General features: G+C 24.2%; 1 protein-coding gene across 1 annotated transcript; it reads left to right on the top strand.

Annotated features, from left to right (window-relative positions):
* On the top strand, positions 1-15,577 carry LOC113387552 (ras-related protein Rab-10-like). The gene is made up of 4 exons (XM_026624887.1): positions 1-258; positions 5,980-6,179; positions 12,927-13,016; positions 15,298-15,577. The coding sequence occupies exons 1-4, from the start codon at positions 132-134 to the stop codon at positions 15,487-15,489; spliced, it is 609 nt and encodes a 202-aa protein (XP_026480672.1). The 5' UTR covers positions 1-131; the 3' UTR covers positions 15,490-15,577.
* The last annotated feature ends 4,077 nt before the right edge of the window (positions 15,578-19,654 follow it).

Here is a 19,654-nt window from a genome sequence, read left to right as displayed (position 1 = left end):
TCAGTTGTGCGAATAAAATAAAGTGATCTAGTACATTAAAAATAATAAAAAAGTGTTATTAAAACTAACAATTCTAAAAATAATAATATAATAATATTTATTAATAACAGACCTGTTTGTTTTTAAAAAAAATGGCGAAGAAAACATATGATTTACTGTTTAAATTATTGTTAATCGGTGACTCTGGTGTTGGAAAAACGTGTATACTTTTCAGATTCTCCGACGACGCCTTTACAACCACTTTTATATCCACAATAGGTAAGATAATAATAAAAATAATAATAGAAATAGTAGTAATTGATATACTAAATATATATTTATTCCTATGGTTATATAATTTCTACTTTTTTCTGTTTTTGGGTTACTTATTTTTAGACATGTCAAAATGACTTTAATTGATATGACTAATACAATTTTGACCTTCTTAGAATTCAATTTCCAAAGTACAAATACAAAAATGTCTTGTCAAAGTTTTTTCTTATATTTTTATTATATATATAATGTATGTCTTATTCCAATACATGATAACCTTGAATTTTGCTTTTTTGCTTTTTGCAATGTCGACAAGTGTTATCTGTTTTGTTAGAATAACAATAATAAATATTTTCCATAAGCAAAGGATTGTTTGTAAATAATTGAATTGGAGATGATAAAAAGGACTTGTAAAGAAAGTATTTGTATATTTATGGGTTTTTGGGTTATTGATTTTGAGAAGAAATGAAAGATGGTTAAAAGTTTAGAGGTTACCTAGCATTTCTTGACAGAAGAGGGTTACCTAGCCTTCCTTGACAGAACTTAAAATTTCATTAAAAAACATAGAATTTGCTTTAATTATAGATAATAATGGATTGGAAGCAACTATATTTAGATATTCATCAATTTTGAATTGGTGATTTTTGAAAAAAAAAAGTACAAGATAGTAAAAAATTAAGAGGTTATCTAACTTTTCTTAACGAGAGAGGTTACCTATCATTCCTTAACAGAACTTAAAATTCACAAATAAATTTGTATTTAGCTCAAACTATATTTTTATATAAATCAAAATATATTGCTTAAATTATAGTACCTCTATTTTAAAACTTTGTGAGTACTTTTAGTTCAAATTTTTACATTAATTATTATAATTTAGGAGTTTTACTACATAGAATACTATCTAGTGTTGTTAATCTTTAATTTTGCATCAAATGGAGTATATCATCTCAAAATAAAGTCTTTGTTAACTATGGTTTGACTTTTGACAATACAAACTAATAATTATTATAATTATAAGTTTTTAAATGCAAGATGATAATAAATCGATAAGATGTTACCTAGTCTTTCTTGACAGGACTTAAAATTACACTAAAAAAAAAATAATAATTGCATTAAAAACAGATAATGAAGAATTAAAAGGAACTATTTTTAAATATTCATGACTTTTGAATAAGTGATTTTTGAAAAAAAGTACAAGATAGCAATAAATTGTTTATAAGTTACACTTATTGACGAGAGAGGTTACCTAGCTTTTCTTGACAGAACTTAAAATTACATTTAAATTTGTGTCTAATTCAAATTATAACATAATTGACATATTACCTCAACTTGTTCTTTGCAGACTACAGTTTCATTTTTTACAATAAAAACCCTTAATTATTACAATTACAATTTTACAACTCCAAGATAGTGTTAAATTGATAAGATGTTACCTAGCCTTCCTTGACAGAACATAAAATTTACAAATAAATTTGTATTTAGCTCACATTATAATTCAAAATATATTGCTTATATTTATGAACACTTGCAGTCCAAATTTTTACAACAATTTTCATAATAATAATAATAATATAACAATTGTAGAGTTATACTATATACAGTACAGTCGATATGTGTGTAAGGATGAGATTGTTTGAAAATATTGAAGATAATGGATTTATGAAGAAATTTATGAAAACTATTCTTAGACTATTTATGGCTTTTGAATTATCGATTTTTAGAAATAAATGCAAGAAGGTGAAAAATCTAAATTAAAAGGTTACCTAGCCTTTCTTGACACGATTTAAAATTACATTAAAAAAAGATAATAATTAAATGAATTCAGATAGTGATTGATTAGATGTATCTATTCTTAGATATTTATGATTTTTAAATAATTGATTTTGAGAAAAAAATGCAAGACGATAAAAAAAATCTAACTTTAGTGTTACCTAGTTTTCCTTGACGGAACATAAAATTACATTTAAATTTGTGTATGGTTCAATTTATAGCCCAATTAACAGAAAATATTTTGTTAAAGTTATATTACATTAGTTTAAGATTTCTTGAGTGCTGATAGTTTAAATATTGCAACAAATAAAGTTAATTTTTATTTTTATAAGATTATACTATATATATAGTATACTATATATATATATATAATAAAAGTGGGCTCTCGTTAAACTGAAAACCAATCTTCTACTTAATGAAATTAGAAGTATTATAATATATAGAGCAAATATGAGTTAAATTTTTTCATTGCTATCACAACCTTATATTAAATTTCTCACAAAACAGTAAACATAATTAATTGTTACAATTATAGAGTTGTATCATATAGAGTACACAGTAGACATGTGTTTAACTATATTATAATCTCCAATTTTATAACAAAATAAGTATATTGCTTTGTAGAGCACTGTTTGACTTTTTATAATAAAAACTAATAATTGTTACAATTACAATTTTTGCAAGTGCAAGAGAGTGTTGAATCGATAAGATTTTACCTAGCCTTCCTTGACAGGATATAAAATTACATTTAAATTTGTAATTATGACCCAATAATATTTATAATTACACTTTTACACTTTTACTATAACTGGCATGTCACTAAACTGAAAATTCATCTTCTAATCAATACAATTATAATTATTACAATATATTAAGCAATATTGTAATAAATCATTAAAATGCTACCTAGCATTCATTGACATACCGTAAAATCACACATAAATTTGTGTCAATCAAATTATAATATATTTAATATAAAATGTATCACTTAAGACATAATACCTTATATTACAATATTTGCAAGAACTGATAGTTCTTATTTGGCAACAAATATAATTAATTTATACAATTATAGAGCTATACAATATATACTATAAGTGAAATAATTGATTTTAAAATAAATTTTCAAATTGAGTACTCTTATTCTAATCGATGAGATTACAACTATTAAGCAAATACAAGTTAATTTTCTTCATCGTGATCACAACTTTACAATAAATTTATCACACTACAATAAATATAATCAATTATTACAATTATAGAGTTAAATTTTATATACTACAGTTGATATGTGTTTAATTATGTTGTAATCTTCAATTTTAAAACTAAATAATTATGTTACCACAAATTAAAGTCTTTGTAGACTATAGTTTAACTTTTTACAATTTAAATTATCATTTATTACAATTGCAAGATTGTAATAAAGTGTTACGAGGTTACCTAGCATTCATTGACAAGACTTAATATTGCATTTAAATTTATATCTTATTATATTTATATCATACTAATATTTTAAATATTATTATATTGAAACAATAAAATGAAAATTTATCTTCTAATCAATGAAATTACAATTATTACAATTTAATGAGCAATATTGTAATAAATCGATGAGAGCTTACCTAGCATTCATTGACAGAATGTAAAAATGCATTTAAATTTGTATCTAATTATATTTATAATATACTAATATTATAAATATTATTATATTGAAACAATAAAATGAAAATACATCTTCTAATTAATAAAAGTACAATTATTACAATATAATGAGCAAGATTTCAATAAATCGTGTAGAGCTTACCTAGCATTCCTTGACAGGATGTAAAATTTTATTCAAATTTGTGTCTAGCTCAACTTGGAATTTAAAATATATTATTTAAACTGTAGTACCTTATATTAAAATCTTTGTGAGCACTTTTAGTCCCAATTTTTACATTTTTTATAATAATTATAGAGTTATTCTAAATTGTTAAGAAGTTACCTAGCTTTCCTTGACTAAAGGATGTAAAATTGCATTTAAATTTTTGTCTAACTCAAAATATATTACTTAAATTAGAGTACCCTATATTACAGTCTTTATGAGTACTTTTACCCCAATTTTCATATTAATTTTTATAATTATAGAGTTATTCTAAATCGTTGAGAGGTTACCTAGCTTTCCTTGACAAGATATAAAAATACATTTAAATTCATGTCCAAATGTAATCATAACTAATTAATATTTACAATTAGATTTATACTATTAATGGCATGTCACTAAATTGAAAATTCATCTTCAAATCAATAAAATTACAATTATTACAATATAATGAACAAGATGGTAGTAAATTGTCAACAGGTTACTTAGCATTTATTGATAGGGTGTAAAAATACATTTAAATTTGTGTCTACCCCAAATAATTCTTTAAAATATATTGCTTATATTATAATATATATTAAAAACTTCACAAGTACTTACAGTCCCAATATTTATATTAATTATAATAATTATAGAGTTATTCTAAATTTTTAATCGATTACCTAGCTTTTCTTGACAGGATGTAAAATTACATTTAAATTTGTGCCTAGCTCAGATTGCACTTTAAAATATATTGCTTATATTATACTATATATTAAAAACTTTACAAGTACCTACTTACGGCCCCAATTTTTATAATAGATATTATATATATATAATATCTATATATATTTTATAATAATTATAGAGTTATTCTAAATCGATAGGAGGTTACCTAGCTTCTTGACAGGGCATAAAATTACATATAAATTAGTTTCTAATTATAATTTTAGCATCACAATATTTGTAATTACTAGATTGTCACTAGATTTTAAGCCCCAAAATTTAATAATTTTTCAAAAACAGTTCCAACAGGCTTAAAGGATTTGAAACTATATTATAGCACATTAAAACACAATATAGACTTTTTTTAACTTACTATTTATTTCGTAGAATATTTATTCAAAAGGACGTTTTGCTGAAGGTTGTTTTATTCAACTATATAATGATAAATAAATCCATAAATTTTCAAAAATTACATACATATATTCTCTTATTTAATTTCTATTTTTAATATTGGGATAAGCAAATGGAAAGTGTATTTTAATTTTAATTTTTATTTTAAAAACACTATTGTGAGTTAAATTATGCAGTTATGCTATTATTATAAAGTTATACTAAATTGTTAATCGATTACCTAACCTTCCTTGACAAGATATAAAATTACATGTAAATTCATGACTAATTGTAATTCTAGCATAATAATATTTATAACTAGATTATATACTATAAATGGCATGTCAATAAATTGAAATTTCATCCTCTAATCAATAAAATTACAATTATTACAATATAATGAACAAGATTGTGATAAATCGTTAAAGATGTACCTAGCCTTTATTGACAAGATGTAAAATTATGTGTAAATTTGTGTTTAGATCAAATTATAATTTAATATATATATATATATATATATATATATTACTCATATTAAAATTTTGGCAAGCATTTTAAGCCCATTTTATAATTTTTACATTAATTATTACAATTACACAGTTAGTCGTATATGTGTTTAATGTTTTGTTAAAATAACATTAAATATTTGTATGTGAATTTTAAAATAAAGACTCAAGATAGTAAAGGACTTATGTGAAGAATCTATTTTTAGACCATTTATGGCTTTTGCATTATTGATTTTGAGAAAAAGTGCCAGATGGTAATAAATTGCTTAGAGGTTACCTAGCATTCCTTGACGAGACATAAAATTACATTTAAAAGGAAAATTAATTTAACAAATCATTGCTAATTAAAGTTAGCATTAACTATTACTATTTCACTATTATATTAATAATAAATTTACCACAAAAATGCTTTCAATAAAAACAATTACCTATTTATTTTCTTTCATGTGTTTTTTAATCAATGTTTATAAATTTTTTTTCTTTCTCTATTTCCAGGTATAGATTTTAAAATAAAAACTGTAGAATTACGAGGGAAAAAAATCAAATTACAAATATGGGACACAGCGGGCCAAGAAAGATTTCACACAATCACCACATCGTATTACAGAGGAGCAATGGGCATTATGCTGGTCTACGATATAACAAATGAGAAAAGTTTTGAAAACATAGTCAAATGGTTACGCAATATAGATGAAGTAAGTGGTAATAGATTTATTAATAATTTATATATATATATATATATATATATATATATATATGTAAATTCTTCTGTGCGGGTGTATGATTTGATACTTCTAAACGGTTATTCGGATTTTGATAAATCTTTTTGAAGTTTGTTAAGGGATTTTTTTAGAATTTTTTGAATTATAGCAGTATAGGTTGTAGAAATATATGAAAAAAATTACAAAAAAACTCTTATCATTATTTGACATTGATTTGCAATCTGCTAGAAATGTCGATTCACTTGAAATTTGAATTTAGCTGAAATTATGAGTCTAGATAATATTAGAATGCAATATACAAGAAAAATGTAATGTCTACATTATTATTGCCGAATAGCAGCTGAGATGTGCCAGGAATTAAAATAATATAAGATACAGTCAACTGTATATGTATTTGGCAGATGAAATTATATAATTTAGTTTAATAAATAACGCAATAAGTCTAAAATAGCATATACATTATTTTTTTAACTCATGCAAGTCGCACTTTAATTTACTTTACTAAATTATTTGACAATACAAAAAAATATTTCTACTTATTAAAAAAATGATTTAGAATTTTGGACCACTGTACATCTTTGATAAAATTATTTTATTTAGTTACTATTCATAAAAGGAATATAAACTATTTTTTTAGGACTCTGTCTAGTAAATAATTTTAACACAATATTACTTTTATTAGGACAAAAACTTCTTCCAATCTGTCTATCAAATCAATTGTTCAAATTGTGACTTAATATACATTGGTGGATCCAGACAAAATTTAATAAAATGTTTTTAATAAAGTTCTAAACAATTTAAAAGACCTCTGTGTACTTTTTTGACAAAATTTATCAAAATTTTTGACCATGGTAAACATTTGTTTTAGGAGAATTATATTTTTTTGGAAAAGCTTTTTAAAACTCATGACCCTGATTTGTAAATAATTTAAAAATAAAACCCCATACTATTTTTGTCTAAAATAGAACTAGATTTTAACTAAAGAGTATACTAAATTTCTTTCAATTTTCAACACTTTGAAAATCTAGTCTATTTAATAAAATTTAATAAAATGTTTTTAATAAAGTTCTAAACAATTTGAAAGACCTCTGTGTACCTCTTTGACAAAATTGATAAAATTTTTGACTATGGTAAACATTTGTTTTTTAAAGGAACTATATATTTTTGGAAAAGCTTTTTAAAACTCATGACCCCGATTTGTAAATAATTTAAAAATAAAACCCCATACTATTTTTCTAAAATAGAACTAGATTTTAACTAAAGAGTATGCTAAATTTCTTTCAATTTTGAACACTTTGAAAATCCAGTCTCTTTAATAAAATTTAATAAAATGTTTTTAATAAAGTTCTAAACAATTTAAAAGACCTCTGTACCTCTTTAACAAAATTTATAAAAAAATTTGACCATGGTAAACATTTGTTTTAAGAGAACATGTATTTTTGAAAAAGCTTTTTAAAACTCATGACCCTGATTTGTAAATAATTAAAATAAAACCCAATACTATTTTTTACCTAAAATAGAACTAGATTTTAACTAAAGACTGTACTAAATTTCTTTCAATTTTGGACACTTTAAAAATCTAGTCTATTAAAATTTTTAATTAACATTTTGTTTACTCTAATATAAAAAAAATACTATTGGCCCAAGAATAGAGTCTTGTGGAACTCCGAGTTTCATAATTAAATCAATTGCTCAGATTGTGATGTAATATATATTGGTCAAACCGAATAAAATTTAATATTTTTTTAAAAACAATTCTACCTAAACGATTTGAAACTACCAGGTTAAAATAATACATTAAAACATAATACAATTATTTTTTTTACTTGACTATTTATTTTGAAAAAAAAAAAATTATCCAAAGGACGTTTTGCTGAAGGTTGTTTTATTCAACTATATAATGATAAATCCATAAATTTTCAAATATTTTCATTTAGAATCGTGTTAAGAAAAATTAACCAACATATATTCTCTTATTTTGTAAGTGTTTCTTAATTTTGAACACTTAAAAATCGAGACTATTATTAAATCAATTGCTCAAATTGTAATTTAATATATATTGGTCAAAACGAAAAAAAATTAATAATTTTTCAAAAACAGTTCCAACACACCTAAAGGATTTGAAAATATATTAGCACTTTAAAACACAATATAGATTTTTTTTACCTTATTATTTACCTTGAAGAAAATTTATTCAAAGGACGCTTTGCTGAAGGTTGTTTTATTTAACTATATAATGATAAATCCATAAATTTTCAAATATTTGTTAAGAAACATATATTCTCTTATTTCATTTCTGTTTTTAATATGAGGACAAACAATTTGTACGTGTTTTTAATTTTAAAAACACTTTTGTCAATTAAATTATGCAGTTCCATTGAATGAAGGTTAGGATTATATCCGAAACGTCGCATAGATTTTAAAATAGATTAAAAAAATGTTTTTATTGGTATAAATGAATAAATGAATATACTTCAATATATAAATGTTTCGAGATACGATTCGCCAATGAAGCGACTTGCTTTGTCATACGAGCAAAATTCGAGATACGAGCTCTGAGCGAGTAAGAGTTTTTTTTTTTAGAAAAATATTAAACGAAATGAACTCATGAAATATATTATTGAAAATATATTATAGACTTTTTTACCATTTTGAAGAAAATTCATCCAAAGGTCGTTTTGCTGAAGGTTGTTTTATTCACCTACATAAAAAACAGTGACATTGCATATCTTTGCGATACAAACAATTTGGTTTTTTTTATTATATTTTAAAGATTGTTAGATTATAAATATAAATATATATATATATGTATATGTATATATATATATGTATATATATATACTAGCATGCCCGGCCACGCTTTGCTGTGGCTTGGTTTTTCATAAATATTAATTAATTTATTTGTTAAAATCTTAGGAACATTTGTACTCATTAATTTCCTTGCAAATTGGAAAAATCTCATTTTTGACACGGACAGATTTAGATTGATTTTGCGTTTTTTCGAATTTATATAAAATATATATTTTTATCTTAAATTGAGATTTATATAATCCTTAAGGGTCTTAATGAGGAACTTGATAGTAAATTAAATTTAAAATCGGTTCCGTAGTTTAGGATTATATTCGGGACAAACATCGTGACACGTGGTTTATAATTTTAGGTTCTTGTAGGATTTTGATATATTTGAACTATTTTTTGAAATCTTAGAAAATAGATAAAAAATAAAAATTGGAGTGTAAATAAATTGTTTAGTCCAGAAACATTGTCTTTTACCATTCCATTATCAATCGCGACATTAAATGTTCTAAGGTCGGAGTTAAATCTGAGAAATGTGATTCATTTATTTATTAGACTGAATTGATGACATCGTCGTCGTCATCATCATAAAATAGCTTTTGATAAGTAACAGGAAATGAAGAGAATTGTTGCAAGTTATCTCTCTCTCTCGATAATACTTTTATTTTTGTACAAAAACATTTCTAATAAAATATGTTCAATTTACATTAATTATTTATTTTTAAATTAAAAATACAATAGTGTAATCAATTTATAACATTTATTTATGAGAGGCACTTGACACTGACACACCTTGATCAAAGATTATGGTATCAAGTTCAAAATTCTAATTGTAGATTAGATTTGGAATTTGTATTTGTAGTGAAAGTATTTTTTGCAAAATTAGACTTGAAAATATTTTACCTAATACACAGTAATATGAAATAAATTAATTATATAACTTGGAGTTCCACAAGGCTCTATACTTGGTCCATTTATTTTTATTTAAATTAGAGTAAACAAAATGGTAATTCAAATAATCACGTTTTTGGTCTTTTCATAGACCTCTAATGTTCTACATATATATTAGGGTGGTCCTTAATATGGACCTTTACGAATTTCTTTGCTCCCAAGGGCTCAAATGTTACCAAATTATTATTAGATTATGGTATCAAGTACAAAATTGTAATTGTAGATTAGATTTGGAATTTGTATTTAGTGAAAGTATTTTTTTTGCAGAAATTCGACTTGGCTATGTTTTTCTTAATACACAGTAATATGAAATAAATTAATCATAGAACTTAGGGTTCCACAAGGCTCTATTCTTGGTCCATTTATTTTTATTTAAATTAGAGTAAACAAAATGTTAATTCAGATAGTCAAGTTTTTGATCTTTTCATAGGCCTCTAATGTTCTACATATATATTAAGGTGGTCCTTAATATGGATTTTTTTGAATTTCTTTGCTCGCAAGGGCTCAAATGCTTCCAAAGTGATACAAAAAAATTCTTTAAAAGTTTTAGCTCTTAATATTAACATTTAGATAGTCCGCAATTCAATTAAAAGTTTAGCATATTTATTATTAAGTAAATTTTTGCGCCATCTGTGATAGCATTTGTGAATTTAAATATTACGACACTTAGAAATATTTATAAATCACTTAACCTTTAATTAAATCTATAACAAAGTATTTATTCAAGATTAATTTTACATCAAAATATTTATTTAATTGGTGATTTTGGTGACTCAAATTATCAGTAATAAATTGCCATCAAAGTTACAACTCTGCTATCACAGATGACGCAAGTATTTACTTAGGGATATACGTTAATAATAAATATACGAAATTTTTACTTGAATTGCGGACTGTCTAAACGTTAAAAGTAAGAGCTTAAATTTTTAGAGAATGTTTTTGTATTAATTTGGAAGCATTTGAGCGCTTGGGAGCAAAGAATTTCGAAAATATCCATATTGAGGACCATGCTAATACATATATAACAACTATCAACATTTCTCAATTGAACTATTTTAATGAAGATTTGAATAATGAACACAGATGTACTCTATTTATAATTAGGTAAAAACAGTAAAAATTTATAATTAAGTAAAAGATAAGATAAGATTCACAATATATCGAGATATTTTGAATTAAGATAAAAAGCAAAAGTAAAACAAAAACCGAAAAATCTATTTCAATTCTTTGTTAAATTTCACACGAACGAAATCTCGAGTACATAAGATAAGATACTTCTTTCTAAATAAAAATAGCGTAAAAAATTTTGACAAAATCGGTCCAGCTGTTTTTGGAGTTTATCCCAAACAATCATACACACTGACAAAAATTTAAAAGAAATGTTAATTTGTAAAGGACTATTTTAATATCACAAACAGACACTTTAATTTTATTTTTATGTGTAGCTTTATTTTGAAAATCATTTGAGAAAGTCATGAAATATAGAGCTTGGAGTTCCACAAGGCATTGTTCTTGGTCCAATATTATTTTTATTTATTGTATTTATTAATAATTTAATAAAAAAAATTGAGGAGGTCATGCTAAATTTCTGGAACTATTTGTTTATATCATTTTTAATCTTGGATGACAAATGTTAACACGTTAATTGCCACGATAATATTGAAAAAAAATTCAGTTTTACATATATAGCAAACATAGCCCTATATTAACCTTTTTAGACCAAATCTTGTATGTCAGTTATAGAACTTGTTAGCGTCAGACACATATGGCTGACAAAATTTTAAAAAAATGTTAATTTGAAAACGACTATTTCAATATTACGAACAGACATTTCAATTTTTTTATATGTATAGCTTTAATTTAAAAATCTCTTAGAAGAGTCATGAAATATAGAGCTTGGTGTTCCACAAGGCATGATTCTTGGACCAATACTATTTTTATTTATTGTATTTATTAATGATTTAATAAAAATCTTTTGAGAAAGTTATGCTGAGTTTCTGGAAATATTTGTTGATATTATTTTTAATTTTGGACGACAAATGTTAAACTTAACACTTTAATTGCCAAGATAATATGAGAAAATTCAAAGGTCACAGATATATTTAGACAAGACTTGTATCACATGTCAGGCATGGAACTTAGAACTTTTTAGCGTCAGACACATTTGACTGACGTGGTTAAAATGTTACTAAATTTAAAACACCGGATATTTTCTTATATACAGTCTTTGACAATCACCCAATACAGATATTGGTTATCTCATTGTCATATTTACTTTACATAAAAATAGTACTTGAAAAATTATTAAGTGTTAATGAAAACTGTGAATTGAGGTCATATGCACAAAGTTGACAATTTGTATACACCACTCTAATGTTTTGTACAAATTAAAAAATTAAAAACGAACGGTTTGTGCATACAAAATTATATTGATTTTGGTAATTAGTCCCTTATGCAGTTCAGTAACTGTTGGATAGAAAGAATTTTTTGGAAATTGTAAATAATGTAATGTAATAATAATAACTAGAAAACAGGTAAAGTTTGGATAATAAAATTAATACTATTTTAAAGTAGAGGGCAAAAAGGTGGTGGTAGCCAGTCTTTATCAGTTTTTATTGCCTTAAGTCAGGCGGTACGACATGAATTAGACACATTGACTGACAATTTATCGAAACGATATTAAATTAAAGTAAACGGCAAAAAGCGTGTTTTAATAAAATTATTTTGAGAATGTCATAAAATATAGAGCTTGGAGTTCCACAAGGCACTCTTCTTGTACCAATATTATTTTTATTCATTACATTTATTAATGATTTAATTTAAAAAAAATGAGGATGTAAAATCAAGGAAAATCAAGGAACCGTCTTAATCGCCTTAAATTGGGCGCATTGACAATTTGTCTAAAGTATTTTTTTAGTTTTTTTTTAGTTCTGAGCACTGTTGTTTAGTTTACTATACCTTAATTTTTTTCAGCATGCGAACGAAGATGTGGAAAAAATGATCTTGGGAAACAAAAGTGATATGGACGATAAAAGGGTAGTGTCGAGGGAACGTGGAGAGGCGGTAAGTAAATTTTATTTTATATTAAAAAAAAAAAAATTATATACAAATTTTAGTAATAATCTATCATCATAATGTCCTTCCTATGGGGTAAAAATGGAAAATTAATCAGAATTAAAATAATTGGCAACTAATTACCAATTATATAATTTTTGGACTATATATTTATATTCATGGTATCTTTAAGGGATTAAATTAGGGACTTGAGAGCAAATCAAATTTAGAATCGGTTCAGTAGTTTAGGGGTCCATTTGGGACAAACATCGTGACATGTACTTTATATTAAAATAATTCTTGTTCTTGTGGGAATTGTTGTAAATCTCATTTTATAGCTAGTGAATAGTCGATTGATATGAATTATGTACATACATACTTTACCTAAAAAAAACTTTATTAAATTATGTAAAGATCATCTCAACACCATAATGGTGCACTAAAACGGGGGCACACACAAATTTCAAGAATAATTTCATCTTTTACCTAACTCCATGGGTTATAAAACAGTTGATTTATAAACACATGCTTCATTTTCAAACAAAAATATTTTTTTAGCAAATCATGTAAAGATGGTTTCTACATCATTGTGTTGTGCACTAAAACGTGGGCACTCACAAATTTTTAAGGATAATTTAATCTTTTACCTAACTTTGCGTTGCAGATAAGTTTCAATTATGAATTATGATTTTTTTTAGTAAAACATGTAAAGGTCTTTTCTACACAATCACGTGGTGCACTAAAACGTGGGCACTCACAAACTTCAAGAGCTATCCCATCTTCAAACATTAAAAATTGATAAAAAAAATGGAGCTACCATTACGCAATTCTTTATAATATATAAATTTTCCTTAGAAAAAAATGTTTTTCTGTATAAATTTACTTTTCAAAGGTTTCTGAACATTTTTGCATATCTTAAAAAAATGTATGTGTGTGTGTGTTTGTGTGTATATATGTATGTGCGGATACAATCTTTTGTCAACGTTTACGGACGCACTGATCAACCGATTTGAAGGATTCAAAAAACATTCGATCCCCATTGATAGGGAGATGTGCTGATTAGTTTTTGGCAAAGGCAGGTCCAGCCGTTACGGAGATACGGCGCAAAGAGTGCAGAAAATACAAATCGAGTTTTTGAGAGAACGGAGTATCTGATTTGAATGATTTAAAAAACATTCAATTTGTAATGATTGGGAGAAGAAGTGATTAGTTTCTGGAAAAAGCAGGTTTAGTCGTTTCGAAGATACAGAGTTAAATGTGCAAAAAATTGCAGTTTTTGAGTGAAATAATACGAATCCGATTTGAATGATCTAAAAAACTGTCTGCTTGTATTGACAAAACAATTGCTTTTGAGGACAAAAAATTATTACATCCTTTTTTATTTTTCATAAAATATTTTTGTAATTTTGGATTAAAAATTAAAAAAATACCAAGACTAAGCACAGTCTAAGCGCCACACTGGTACAAATGTTTACCCAAGTGCGTTTAGACTGTTTATGTATTGGAGCACGTGTCCAATTTTGTGAGAAAACTATTGAAAAATGTGAAAATGCCGCCAAGCTTAGCACAGAATTATTTGCAAATGCGTTTAGACTGTGACTGTAAGGGAGCACTTTTTCAATTTTTTGTAAATTAGGCAACTTTTTTTTTTGAAATTGAATTGGAAATGAAATGACGATTGTTAATGTAATAATTGATTTATGATTTACATTTGATTTGCTCAGATATAACAATAAGATAGCAAAATAATTAAGGTTACAACAGTATTTGTAATAATATATTTGAAAACGTTTAAAATTTCTCGAATATTTCATTACGGTACAGGGAAGTTCCAGCAATTTGCCTTAAGGAACAATGCCATACACCACTAGTTAGTTTTTTAATATTCCGTAATCATCCTCATTATTATTGTTATGTAATAAAATAAAAAATATTTGTAATAAAACTCTGTCTTTGTAAAAAAATATTAATATACCACCTTTTGCAAGAATAGATAAAACAAATAAATCCTCACCTAATAATATTAAATTAAATCAACTGGCACATTTAATATTAATCTCAAATAAATTAATAAGTACAGATATTTATTAAAACAAGAACAAAATTGATGGTAGACATATTATATACATCATAAGAAATATAAAATACTTTAAAATTCCTCGAATATTTCATTACGGTACGGAAAGTTCCAGCAATTTGCCTTAAGGCACGATGCCATACACCACTAGTTAAATTAAGAAGTGCTTTAATTTATTTACTACAAATCACTAATCTATCATTTATCCTGCAGATAGCACGAGAGCACGGCATAAGATTCATGGAAACATCTGCAAAAGCCAATATAAATATCGAAAAAGCCTTCAACGATCTGGCAGAAGCAATCCTGGACAAAACGGCAGGAAAGGATCCATCGGAGCACCCTGACAGGGTCATGGTGGAACGCAGGGACAACAGGGGCTCGAGGAATGGATGTTGTTCATAAAATCAATAAACAATCAAGTAATCTTCGATATAAGTGAATAATGAATTGATAAATTGATATCGTCAAACACAATAGTAATTAATCATTGATAACCAAATTTTGAATATATATATATATATATATATATATATATATGTATATATATATATATATATATATATATATATATATATATATGTATATATATGTATATATGTATATATATCTATCTATATCTATCTCTATATATATATATGTCTATCTCTCTCTCTATCTGTCTATATCTCTATATGTCTCTCTATCTATATCTATCTCTCTATCTATATATATATCTATCTCTGTTAACCCGCACAACTTTTGGAGCAATAAGTAAGAAACAAATTGTTTATGCTTAAATGTAGCTTAATTAATTGTCAAGAACTTTTTATACTTAAAAAATAATGGGAGTGAAATCATCTAGCTCAGTATGATTATTTTTTTTTTAATACAATTTGTTAGGTAGTATGTTATGGCCTGTTAAAACAAAAATAAGTTAAATTTAAAACGTTAATTTATTTCCCCTTTGTAACTAATAAAAAATTTACTAAAATCGTTTACTAACAATTAAATTTTTATGGGTCTGAATAATAACAACCTTTTTTTTATATTTCATTTTTATTTGCTAGTTTTTTTTATGAATAATTTTTAATAAGTACATTTATAAATATTATACAAGTGAAAACAAATTATGTTTGTATATATGTATATATATGTATGTATGTTTATATGTTTTTGCAATTTTTAATAGAACAATTGTTGCAAAATTTAATCTAAAGTCGTTTTGTATGATAATTTTTTTTAATAAATCTTTTGTAAAAGTAAATCAAATTTAAATTACTAGATTTTATTTGAAATAGTAAAAATTATGGAGATTTTTTTTTTTAAATAAAATTTACGAATTTTAATACTTTTAATTTGTTTCAAATGACAATTCGTTAGCCCACTGTACTATATATAGCACAGCAAATTTATGCAAACTCGTATGTATTAAATTATATTATTAATTTACATTTTTTTAGTTATAATAATTCAAAAAAATCTTTATTACTCGCATTTTATTCGTCGCATATTTTCTTTTATTTTTTTAAATGATTATGATAAATATAAAAACTAATATTTTTTATTTTTGATTAAGTTAACATTCTTATTTTATTAATTAAAATGAATAAATATTTATTAACACTTTTTACGACTCAATTATCAAATATTTCCTTTTTTTTTAAATAAAATTTTCGAATTTTAATACTTTTAATTTGTTTCAAATGACAATTCGTTAGCCCACTGTACTATATATAGCACAGCAAATTTATGCAAACTCATATGTATTAAATTATATTATTAATTTACATTTTTTTAGTTATAACAGTTCAAAAAAATCTTTATTACTCGCATTTTATTCGTCGCATATTTTCTTTTATTTTTTTAAATGATTATGATAAATATAAACACTAATAACATTTATTTTTGATTAAGTTAACATTTTTAGTTATTAATTAAAATAAAAAGTATTTATTAAAACTTTCGTATGTTTTTCTTTTGTATTATATTATTTCAAAATTCGTAAAAAATATTTTTTTTAATTAATTTTTAATAAAAATAACTTTACTTATTTGAGAATGAAAATTGAGAAATAAATCGAATATTTATTAAAACTTTTTCCGACTCAAGTCTTAAAATTTTTTTTCTGTGTTATATTATTTTAAAATTCGTAAAAATTTTTTTTAAATTATTTTTTATTAATAAATAAATTTACTTATTTTGAAGAATAAAAATGGAGAAATAAAGCAAATATTTATTAAAACTTTTTCATGACTTAAAATATTTTTTTCTCTCTCAATTTTAAAAGAAATTTTAGATATGATATTAAGGATATAGTTAAAATGATTACTTGCATAAGCTATATATAGTACGAGTTACAAAAGTTTATTAAAAAAAATATGCAAAATTGTCAAAACTATAATAATTATCAAAATTATAATAATTGCCTAAGTTTACTAGTAATTTACTTACTGGTTATTTATAATTATTAAATAAATGAAGGCTAGGATGTTAGCCGAAACGTACGGATATCAAATTGAACTTATAAAAATTGATTTAATTAACTTTTGAACATTGAATTTTAGCCAAATAGTCGAAATAACGGTAAATGTTGATTTATTTATTTTGTATGTTTTGATACTGTATGTGTGTCATCACTCAGCAAAAGAAAAATACAAAAATAAAATCGATGTTTCGTGTTTTCGTTTGTTTTTTTTTTGGTTTCGATACGGAACAATGTTATATTTTTTATGAAATTGATGACTGGAGACACATACAGTGTCGAAACGTACAAAATGAATAAAACAATTTTACTGTTTTTTTTAATAAAGGCTAAGATGTTAGCCGAAACGTATGGATATCAAATTGAACTTATAAAAATTGATTTAATTAACTTTTGAAGATTGAATTTCAGCCAGATAGTCGAAATAACAGTAAATGTTTATTTATTTATTTTGTACGTTTCACACAAAAATAAAACCAGAGGACTAAAATAAAATAAATGTTTCGTGTTTTTGGTTGTTTTTTTTGGTTTTGATTTGGAACAATGTTATATTTTTTATGAAATTGATGTGTGACGACACACATACAGTGTCGAAACGTACAAAATGAATAAAACAACATTTACTGTTTTTTTTTGACTATTTGGCTGAGAATATATATATATATATATATATATTTGATTGATTCTTTTCCGAACAGTATATCCAATAATAAAAAACAATTTGTTTTTTGAAGATGTGTAATAACGACGTTTCGGAACTAGATACGTTCCATCATCAGGTTTATTCTGTCAAAGACCATATTTTTTTATAAACTATTCACTAATATTAATTAATGATGGTTATTACAGATCATTTAGAAAAATTATAAAGGAATGGATTATGTACCAGGGTGAAGAGTAAAAAAAATTAACTAAAAAAGGTTTTATATAAAATTGGGAAGCAAAATTTTATATATATTACAAGTAAATAATTTTTGCTTCTCAATTCTTTCAAACTTCTTCAGAAAACAAATTGCTTTTTTATTATTGGATTTACTGTTCGGAAAAGAAACAATCAAAATATTGAAAAAAGCCAGGATTGATCTATTGAATATATATATATATATATATATATATATATATATATATAATATGTGAATATTATTTTAGTTGTTTTTAACAGGAATAACATTTTTCATACCGACAAAAAAAATTTGCTTAAAAATGCAACTCAATACTTAATTTCATATCTTAAAAATATTGTAAAATATCTTGAAGTATTTCTCCATAGAGAAATTGTAAGACTGCTTTTTTAATTCGCAAAAACACAAGCTTTTTTTTTTAAATATAATCTTATACATATATATATTTATTTAAGGTGGTCCTTAATATGGACATTTTCGAATTTCTTTGCTCCCAAGGGCTCAAATGATAAAAGAAAATTGTCTAAAAGTTTTAGCTCTTAATATTAACATTTAGATAGTCCGCAAATCAATTAAAAGTTCCATATATATATATATATATATATATTATTAACATATAACCCTAAATAAACACTTGCACCATCTGTGATTGCAGACTTGTAACTTTAATGGCAATTTATTACTTTGAGTGACAAAATCATCAATTAAATAAATATTTTGTTTAACGTGGATTTAATTAGAGGTTAAGTGTTCTATAAATATTTTTAAGTGTCGTAATATTCGAGTTCACAAATGCTATCACAGATGGCGCAAGAATTTACTTAATAATAAATAAACGAAACATTTAATTGAATCGCGGACTACCTAAATGTTAATATTACGACCTAAAACTTTCATAGAATTTTCTTTTATCAATTTTTTATCATTTGAGCCCTTGGGAGCAAACAAATTCGAAAATCCATATCAAGGACCACCCTAATATATACAAAAAACCATAACATGCTACATAAGCTTAATATTTTCTACCATCATCGAACCTAAATATATGTAAATGTTTAATTTTGTATATTTTCTTCTCTATATATATACATATATGTATTTATTAATTTTTTTATATATGTTCAAAAATGTCGAGCACTTTTTCTCAAATAATTTTTAATATCTGTCTTAATACTAATATTAATATTAAATAATAATAATAAAT

The sequence above is a fragment of the Ctenocephalides felis genome, unplaced genomic scaffold (genome assembly GCF_003426905.1).
Source record: "Ctenocephalides felis isolate EL2017-DRISC unplaced genomic scaffold, ASM342690v1 CF-g0.4_SCAFFOLD_03572, whole genome shotgun sequence".
NCBI classification, from domain to species: Eukaryota; Metazoa; Arthropoda; class Insecta; order Siphonaptera; family Pulicidae; genus Ctenocephalides; species Ctenocephalides felis.
The sequence above is the reverse complement of the archived record's forward strand: the minus strand, read 5'-3'. Positions and strand labels throughout refer to the sequence as shown.

Bases quoted from the DNA above. Each gene is read 5' to 3' on its own strand.
- LOC113387552 (XM_026624887.1), top strand. From the start codon at position 132: ATGGCGAAGAAAACATATGATTTACTGTTTAAATTATTGTTAATCGGT. The intron at 6,180-12,926 runs GTAAGTGGTAAT...AATTTTTTTCAG, and splicing joins GGTTACGCAATATAGATGAA to CATGCGAACGAAGATGTGGA. The intron at 13,017-15,297 runs GTAAGTAAATTT...TTTATCCTGCAG, and splicing joins CGAGGGAACGTGGAGAGGCG to ATAGCACGAGAGCACGGCAT.